The following is a 9,553-nucleotide window of genomic DNA, read 5'->3' as shown; positions in this document are numbered from 1 at the left end:
GCTGCATAAATTATGGCCAATGCCGAGTGGAAGTTAATAGACTTTTCGCTATTCCTAATGCAAATACAAGACAGTGGTGGTGGGAGGGGCGAGAGGGTAACATGGCTCGAAGGCCATTGCGAAATCAAAGAAGGAAATGCAAAGAATTTCGCGTAAAATTTAATTACTGACAGAGCTCTGAACTGAACTCTAGCGGAACTGCATCAGAAGACAGGACTCAGAGAAGTTGCAGGCGCCGTCAAGAGTGCGACCCGAGTGTAGTTCAGTTTGGTTTGTTTATGCATATTTCAGGAGGCGAGGCTGCACATTAACAGTTGCAGCAGCAGAAGCAGCAGCAGCAGCAGCAGCAGCAATAGCAGCAGCAGTAGAAGCAGCCATTGTTGTTGCTGCTGCAGCAGTTGTTCAAACAGGGCGGCCAATGCGCTGCCTTAATGACCCTTCGACGTGGCCCGCCCTTTGACCTTATGCCGCGCTTTTAACGAACTTCAAGAGCAACCCGATGGGCAAGTCGTTTGCATATTCATTGGTCAGTCCCACTTTCATCCCAATCCTATTCCCAGCCCCCACCATCTTGCGTTTGCTTTGAGTGTAAATATTCCAAGCACTTTATACAATTCATTAATTTACATTACAAGAGTTCTAGAATTTCGCACTGCTACAAACGCATTTTGCATCAGCGAAAACAACCAGCAAAACAATCATGCAATGTAAATTTGAGTGCGGAGTCGTCAAAATGTAATAAAGATTGAGATACGATTCGAATTACCCAACTAAGAAGCAAGTTAAGGAATCGAATACCTTTGAAGACACCTTCCCTTAACTTTGTGTAAACTCTCTAGTATACAAAAAACTCATAAGAACAAACAACTTAACTTAATTGGAATATAATACAAGAATAATATTGCCAGATTTAAATGCCAAATTCATCTAGAGGTCAAACCATAAACAAAAAGACAATGCTTTTGAAAATCGGATGAGTTTTGACCGAGTTATGGGGGTGGGAAATTTCGACCTATATCTATATAGGATATTTGAGGATACCATTTTCACATGAATTTCGACACAAAATGATGTTGTCAGATTTGGATGCCTAATTGATCTAGAGGTCAAACCATGAACAAAAAGACAAAGCATATGAAAATCGGATGAGTTTTGACCGAGTTATGGAAGAGGCAAATTTCGACCTATGTATAAGATATTTCAGGGGAACCATTTTCACATGAATTTCGACCAAAAATAATGTTGTCAGATTTGGATGCCAAATTGTTCTAGAGGTCAAACCGTGAACAAGAAGACAAAGCTTATGAAAATCGTATGAGTTTTGACCGAGTTATGGAGGTGGGAAAATTCGACCTATGTCTAATAGGATATTTGAGGATACCATTTTCACATGAATTTCGACCAAAAATAATGTTGTCAGATTTGGATGCCAAATTGATCTAGAGGTCAAATAATGAACAAAAAGACAAAGCTTATGAAAATCGGATGAGTTTTGACTGAGTTATGGAGGTGGGAAATTTCGACCTATATCTATATAGAATATTTCAGGGGAACCATTTTCACATGAATTTCGACCAAAAATAATGTTGTCAGATTTGGATGCCAAATTGATATAGAGGTCAAACCATGAACAAAAAGACAAAGCTTATGAAAATCGGATGAGTTTTGACCCAGTTATGGAGGTGGAAAAAATCGACCTATATCTATATAGAATATTTCAGGGGAACCATTTTCACATGAATTTCGACCAAAAATAATGTTGGCAGATTTGGATGCCAAATTGATCTTGAGGTCAAACCATGAACAAAAAGACAAAGCTTATGAAAATCGGATGAGTTTTGACCAAGTATTGGAGGTAGGAAATTTCGACCTACGTCTATATAGGATATTTCAGGGGAACCATTTTCACATGAATTTCGACCAAAAATAATGTTGTCTGATTTGGATGCCAAATTGATCTAGAAGTCAAACCATGAACAAAAAGACAAAGCTTTTGAAAATCGGATGAGTTTTGACCAAGTTATGGAGGTAGGAAATTTCGACCTATATCTATATAAGATATTTCAGGGAAACCATTTTCACATGAATTTCGACCAAAGAGAATGTTGACAGATTTGGATGCCAAATGGATCTAGAGGTCAAACCGTGAACAAAAAGACAAAGCCTTTGAAAATCGGATGAGTTTTGACCGAGTTATGGAGGTAGGAAATTTCGACCTATGTCTATATAGGATATTTGAGGATACCATTTTCACATGAATTTCGACCAAATAAATGTTGTCAGATTTGGATGCCAAATTGATCTAAAGGTCAAACCATGAATAAAGAGACAAAGCTTATGGAAATCGGATGAGTTTTGACCGAGTTATGGAGGTGGGAAAGTTCGGCCTATGTCTATATAGGATATTTGAGGATACCATTTTCACATGAATTTCGACCAGAAAAAATTTGTCAGATTTGGATGCCAAATTGATCTAGAGGTCAAACCATGAACAAAAAGACAAAGCTTTTGAAAATCGGATGAGTTTTGACCAAGTTATGGAGGTGGAAAAAATCGACCTATGTCTATATAGGATATTGCAAGGGAACCATTTTCACATGAACTTCGACCAAAAATAATGTTGTCGGATTTGGTTGCCAAATTGTTCTAGATGTCAAATAATGAACAAAAAACAAAGCTTATGAAAATCAGATAAGTTTTGACCGAGGTATGGAGGTAGGAAATTTCGACCTATGTCTATATAGGATATTTGAGGATACCATTTTCACATGAATTTCGACCAAAAATAATGTTGGCAGATTTGGATGCCAAATTGTTCAACAGGTCAGACCATGAACAAAAAGGCAAAGCTTATGAAAATCGGATGAGTTTTGACCGAGGTATGAAGGTGGGAAATTTCGACCTTTGTCTATATAGGATATTTGAGGATACCTAATAGTTTTTTCTTTTTTAGTTTCCAAAGCCGCTTGAAAACTAAAATATTTCTTTGAAGCTATTTTAAAATCGAAATATTTGCAATATTTTCAAATTGAACCTTGAAAAACGTAAAATCCAAATTTGCATAAGAGACAAAGTATTCCCATTTCGAACTGTGATATAATTGAGACCCAAATTTCAACAAGCATTTATTGATATTGATTACACACACACGAACACACACACAGATGCAAACACACACACACACACACACACACACACTGGCAAGCGCATGCAATCATTTTAAGCAATTTCCTACTGTATTTTGCATAGAGCGGTTCGGATTTTTGGTCGGGGCGGGGCACACATTTTGCAGCTGAGCCAAAAAGTATGCTACAACGTTTTTGATTTATATAGAGATTGATGCAGAAGGTGTTTTAGCACATCAGCACACAAATTAAGCAGAAAATAACAATAACAACAAGCAGTGAAAATGAAAACTCATGATGGTCATCATTCCAAGCTAAATGCCTCGCCCATTGCCCGGTAATTGCCAACAAGAGCAACAACAACAAACACGTATGAGTGCTGCAGCCGGGAATGTCCTCCTACCAAATACCCTAAACGCATTTTGGCTACCTTTTTAACATACACACGGAAACATATACAAATATATACATATACAAAGGAAGCACGTACGCACTTTATGCAGCTCGCTCTACTTCTGCTTCCCTATGGACCTTGACATGTAAGGGGAAATGCATTCTTGATTACCTTCGGTGCTTGTGATCCGATTCTTATGAGGTCTAAAGAGATTGTGTGTGCATATGTCAAACCTATAGAGAAGCTATATTTTTGTATATATCTGTGTATATCTTTGGTGTACATAGCTCTCTTTTTCTCTGTGACTCACAAGCTCATTCTGCCAGTTAAGCTGAATATATATAGGAGAATATATATTGGAGAATATATATAGGAGAATATATATTGGAGAATATTTATAGGAGAATATATATAGGAAAATATATATAGGAGAATATAAATAGGAGAATATATATGGGAGAATATATATAGGAGAATATATAGAGGAGAATATTTATAGGAGAATATGTATAGGAGTATATATACATATAGGAGAATATATATATTACAGATTTCACATTTCAAGCATCTGTAATTTCCGAATAGACCTGTTCAGACGGACTCGGTTCGATCGACTCGTCCGGAGTCGCAGCTGCCTCATCTTGCCTGTTACATTCATTGCCACAAAATCATCATACCCATTCTCAATGGGTGCAGGGTATAACAGCAAAAACAACGAACAAGCAAGCACAACAAATGCCTTTGCTTTCTGCTGTCTGCGCTGTTTCAGTTGCAATTTTCCATTTGCAGTGTTTAATGGAAAAATCAAGCCATCAGTTTTTCAGCTGCCCATAGTGCTTATGTTGCGCCCAACCCCCCTCCCCTCCTTTCGTCCCCCGCTACCCGGCAACATTTCTGTCTCTGCTAATTGCAACAACAATTGCAATGCACTAACTGAATCTGAAGGCAAGAGAGAACTAGGCCATAGCCGAACATGGCCAGAGCGCTGCCACTGAAAGCTGTACCCGCCCACAACCCACCGCCCACCGCCCATCGCCCAGCAGCTGCGGGGCGTTGGGATAACAAGCAGGGTGCAAATTTTACAAATTATAATCGTCATTTGTCATGATGCTGCTCAGCAAGGACTCAGGGTGTGGCCGCTCGCCTCAGCGCCCGGGCTGGTGTGTGTGCCCAGGACAGGCCTTCACCCACATCGCATTTTTATTGACACATTGAAATGACAAGGGACACGAAGACAGAGACAGAGACAGAGCAATAGAGATGAAGACGGACAACGACAGCGCCAGTCACGACTGATGATGAGCAGCAGTAAGAAAACTGAATTAGCAATTCACTTAAGCGCTTCGTTTCTGGCCTTAATCTCGTTCAGGCACGTCGCCGGCAACGCACTCCAAAGATTTCCAGACCCGGACGGCATTGCTGCAGCGTATCGAACAGCATGCCGCCGAATGCATCGCGCATTGTCATGCTCAGATCCTCGACATGTCCGATGTCGCAGTACGCCATCAGACCGTTGCCCAGCAGCGACTCGCAGGACGTGCCCGCCACCAGCTGCGGTTCGTAACGGTAGACGGCGACACACAGACGCACCTGCTGACGTTGCAGCAGCAGCGGTATCATCGCTCGCCAGTTCACCTGCGACAAATCCAAGTCATCCTCCAGCAGTGCCATCAGCTCATTGTGCTCCAAACGTTGTTCGGGGATCTGCACAAATTCCAGCCGATGGCCATGCCAAAGGCAGCTGAGCAGCAAGAGCTGAAGGCAGGCACCAGGCGGGGCTAACTGCATTTTTAATAGATATTTTTCCCCAATTTTCTTGCACTATTCAAATTTCTTTTCTTGCTGCGCAAATTTATGCAGCAATTAAAATCGCGTTTGTACGAATCGAAGCTTGAACACAAACTGTGCGCTGCCGCAGACAACTACGTGACTCTATACGCTCGAGAGTCGGGAGCGGGAGTCTTATTAAGTCGGGTAGAATTGGATTTTGCTGACGTGTGTGGCCCGGCACGACGATTGTAAATAAACCAAACTGCGTCAGTTCGGCAGAGTCGAGTTCTAGTTGATAAGTAGCTGGCGGAAAAGACAAAATCCAAGCTTGCTTTAAGACCGAAAACAACTTAAAGTGCTCTAATCGGGTGTGCTTGACGAGCAGATACCCTATACACAGCGCTGAGCTGCCTTTTAGCTTCCCTTTGCCTTATATTTCAAATTTCAAGTCTCTAGCTTTTATATTTCTCGAGATCGATGCGTTCACACAGATGGAGGGACAGACCCAGGCGGAAAAAGAAAGACTCAGCGGAATCCGGGTCAAGAGTACACTATAATATTTATTTAATTCTTATTCTATTATATAATAGTTTTCAATCTCTTCAATAATCCAAAGAGCATTTAATAGTCGTTTACTCGCCTAACATACTTTCTCTTTTAACTAAATCAAAAAGTTTTCCGATTCAAATGCAATTTCATGTTTCATTTAACGAATCGCAAGACTTTATTTGAATTCAAAAATTTTGCAATGCGAATGTTTAATGTTTAGCTTGGTTTTAATTTCTAGCTGCCAGCCGGGCTACGTGACTGTCGAACGGTTTCAAATGCAGCACGTGGCAGGCCGCTGCGGCATAACAAACTTTTATTTGCCCATTGATGACGCGCAGTCGACGCAAGCGACGACAACATTTGCAAGAATGTAGAAAAAACTAATTCCTTTAAAGCTTACATTTTAGAGCAACTATATTTTGAGCAATGAAGAAATTGAAGGAGTTTTCCAAACTGTTTTTATAATAAACTCGAAATGGGGGATATCTTCGGCATTAATAGACACTTCCCTTTTGCAGATATGTAAGAATTGTGCAGCTCGCAAATGCTGAGTTTGTGGAAATATCTTTGAAAACAGAATATTTTCCCTTATAAGATCCTACTAAGTATTCTATCAATCTTTCCTAATGCAGCTGTATGATATAGTGGTGCGATAGCTAATTATTATTAATTTATTATTATTAGTAATTTATGATTGTATTTTGCATATATTTGAGAATCATAATGGAGCTAATAAATCCCAAGTTTGTTCAAGTTATATTAAAGCAAAGAAAGGTTTCCAAATCGGAACCAACTTTTCGACCGATCGTTCCTATGGAAGCTATATGATATAGTGGGCCGATGTTGATAGGATTTTGTATATATACGAGGAGCATAGTAAAACTAATTAATGCCGAGTTTGGTCAAGATATCTTGATAAACGAAAAAGTTTTTCATCCAAGAACCTACTTTTCAAACGATAGTTTTTATGGCAGCTATATGATATAGTTTTCCGATTCAGCCGATTTCGGTACTCAAGTACTGCGTGCAACAGAAAGACAGGCCGATGCAAAGTTTCATGAATATAGCTTTAACACTGAGGGACTAGTTCGCATAGAAACAGACGGACGAAGAGACAGACAGATGGACATGCCTATATAAAAAAGAAGAAAAAAACTGGTCTGCTGATCAAGAATATATATACTTCTTCTACGCTTAACACATTTCATAACAAAATTATAATACCCTCTAGCAGAGTAAATAGTATGGGAAAGATTCTTAAGGAATTTAATAAAAAAGGTGTTTCAATATTATAAAACAATTTTTAGACTTGATCTAAATATTCAGAAAAATGAGAAATATTTAAATAGACATTTACATAAATATCAATTGAGCATTTCTTCATGACATGTTTGATAATAATAAATTTGTATAAAAGTGCACTCAATTATGCATTTTATGTCGCTTAATTTTCAATTCAGTAACAAATTTTTTATCAATTTAAAATAAACGTAAATAATTGAGCAAAAATCAAAGGCAAAGCGCGCAAATATCGGATAAAATTAAAAAAATATCATATAATATATTTTTAGAACTTTTTTTGGCAAATGGAAATAAAATGAAACATTTCTGAGAGCAACAGCTGCGAAATAATATTTGCATAGAGTTTTTTGGCGAACCCATAAATCGTGGGCAAAAAGTCAAACTAATAAATGTCCGAAGGACACGCCGAGAGACGCATTACACAACTAATTGGAGCCGGAATCGGGATCAGGCTGGATATGGCAGCAGCTGTTGTCCGGAAAGGGGCGAAACGTGCCAGTAAAATAACAAAAATAAAAAGAAATAAAACCCCAATTCGAAAGGATATATGTAAAAAGCAGACGAACATTTAAATTATAATTTTTTAATAATAATAAAACAAACAAAGCTGCAAGTTCAGCTAGCGTCGACATTGTGCGGTTGCGTTGGGGTCCACAAAATGGCGCAGCGGCCATTTGCCGTTTGGCCGGAAACAAATTACAGCAAACAATTTAAAAAATGTTTGCAAACAACAAACAGGAACTACAAAAATAAACTACACAAAAAGCAGGCAGGCAGGCGGGCAGACGGGCAGACGGAAACGTTATCTAGGCAATGGAAGAGAGACGGACGGACAGACAGAAGAGACAGCCGGAACGACGAACTCTGGGCCAAAGAGCAGAGCGCCCAAGATAAAAGTCGCTTTCAGTGCCAGAGACGATGTCCTGACGCCAGTTCCTGCCGGAGAGTCCAGCTCCAGCTCCAGCTCGAGCTTCTCCTCGTTGCGGTGCTGCTTTTAACCTTTTCTGTTTCACTTAGTTAAGCAAAAAATGAAATTTTTATTGCCAAAATGCATAAATGAATAGAAAATAGTTGCACAAACCAAAACACAGCACAAAACCCACAGCAAAACTGAAGAGCCAGCCCAGTCTGCACACACACACACACACACACACACACACACAGATACACACACATACCACACACAACCTTAGCCCACATGCGGCACACTCTTTGATTTCGTTTTTTCTGCTGCCCTCTGCGCTATTTGTGGACTCTCAAAGCGTGCTACGTGCCACACCTAGGCAAAATGTTAACCTCAGCACTAAATTTGAACTCGTCTAATAACTTGGACTGTTTGTTTGTTTTTCATAACTTTGCGATGCGCTAGCAAAGGGTATATTAGCTTTGGCTTGCGATATGCAACTAAAAAGCAACATGGCAAAAGCAAACAATGTCAACATCTACTTAGCCAGCTTCGGGTTCGAGCTTTTTTTTTATCATAAATACTTATATTTAAATAAACAGATTGTTTCTGAATTTATACATGTAAAAAACTTAGAAAAAAATGAATCAATTAAAAAACATGAATTCTATTCAGTTTAATGTTCGCATCTTCTTCAGCCAAATAATCCGATTTAATTTTCGACTTATGACTAAGAAAAGATTTGAATCGGTTCGGTGTAAGCCAAGTTAAAAGCCTTGGTGATAGGTTTGAACCCAAAACTTAAATATTATTTATAATTATAAATATATATTTTTTAAAATATTATATCTTTTATATACATATTTTATTACTATCACCCGAACCTTAAGCCGAATTGGCTTTCCCAAAGAAAAAGTTGAAGCTGGACTGTATTTAAAAATAAAAAGTGGGAAGCACAAAGAAAAGTTTAGATTTTCAATGGATAGACATATAATGCACAGTTCTTCTCAGAAAACATGCCTAAAAAAGTTGACTAAAATATATTTTTCATAATGTTTGTATATATTTAACAGTAGACATTATCAGTAGGAATAGCTTTACATAGGGTATTTTTGGATCGGCTTCTGTAGTCAACTTTTTTTTGTCTAGTTATTGCGCCTTGTTTCAGCTCGTTTGTGAGTTAAGCCAGGAATATTTTTCCCTTTGTTGTTTTGTTTTGCAATGATTTAGACATTAGATGGGGGGCGTGGCACATGAAGTTGCAGCACAGCCTCCAATCAGGCTACTTGCCACTTGCCACTTGCAACACTCTGCCGCACCCTGCTCATCAGGCACATGCGTAACTTTTTGCAACATTTCAATTAACAAATAATAAACAAGCTGGCAACAAAAAGCGCCTAAAAACACACGAAACTTGCAGTGCCCAGAAAAAAAGTAAGGAAAAAACAACAGAAAAAAACTTGTTTCGTAAGCAAATCAGAAAGTCATCAGAGTGCCAAAAATAGGCAA

General features: G+C 38.8%; 1 protein-coding gene across 1 annotated transcript; it reads right to left on the bottom strand.

Annotated features, from left to right (window-relative positions):
* Positions 1-4,617: 4,617 nt before the first annotated feature.
* LOC135427679 (uncharacterized) lies at positions 4,618-5,351 on the bottom strand. The gene has a single exon (XM_064681257.1). The coding sequence runs from the start codon at positions 5,305-5,307 to the stop codon at positions 4,885-4,887; it is 423 nt and encodes a 140-aa protein (XP_064537327.1). The 5' UTR covers positions 5,308-5,351; the 3' UTR covers positions 4,618-4,884.
* Positions 5,352-9,553: the final 4,202 nt, after the last annotated feature.

Source organism: Drosophila montana, unplaced genomic scaffold (genome assembly GCF_035044405.1).
Source record: "Drosophila montana isolate Dmon_TW-CO22-7 unplaced genomic scaffold, ASM3504440v1 contig_2192_1, whole genome shotgun sequence".
Taxonomy (NCBI): domain Eukaryota; kingdom Metazoa; phylum Arthropoda; class Insecta; order Diptera; family Drosophilidae; genus Drosophila; species Drosophila montana.
This window is presented reverse-complemented; position numbering and strand designations above follow the sequence as displayed.

Coding starts and splice junctions, on each gene's coding strand:
- LOC135427679 (XM_064681257.1), bottom strand. CDS start 5,307: ATGCAGTTAGCCCCGCCTGGTGCCTGCCTTCAGCTCTTGCTGCTCAGC.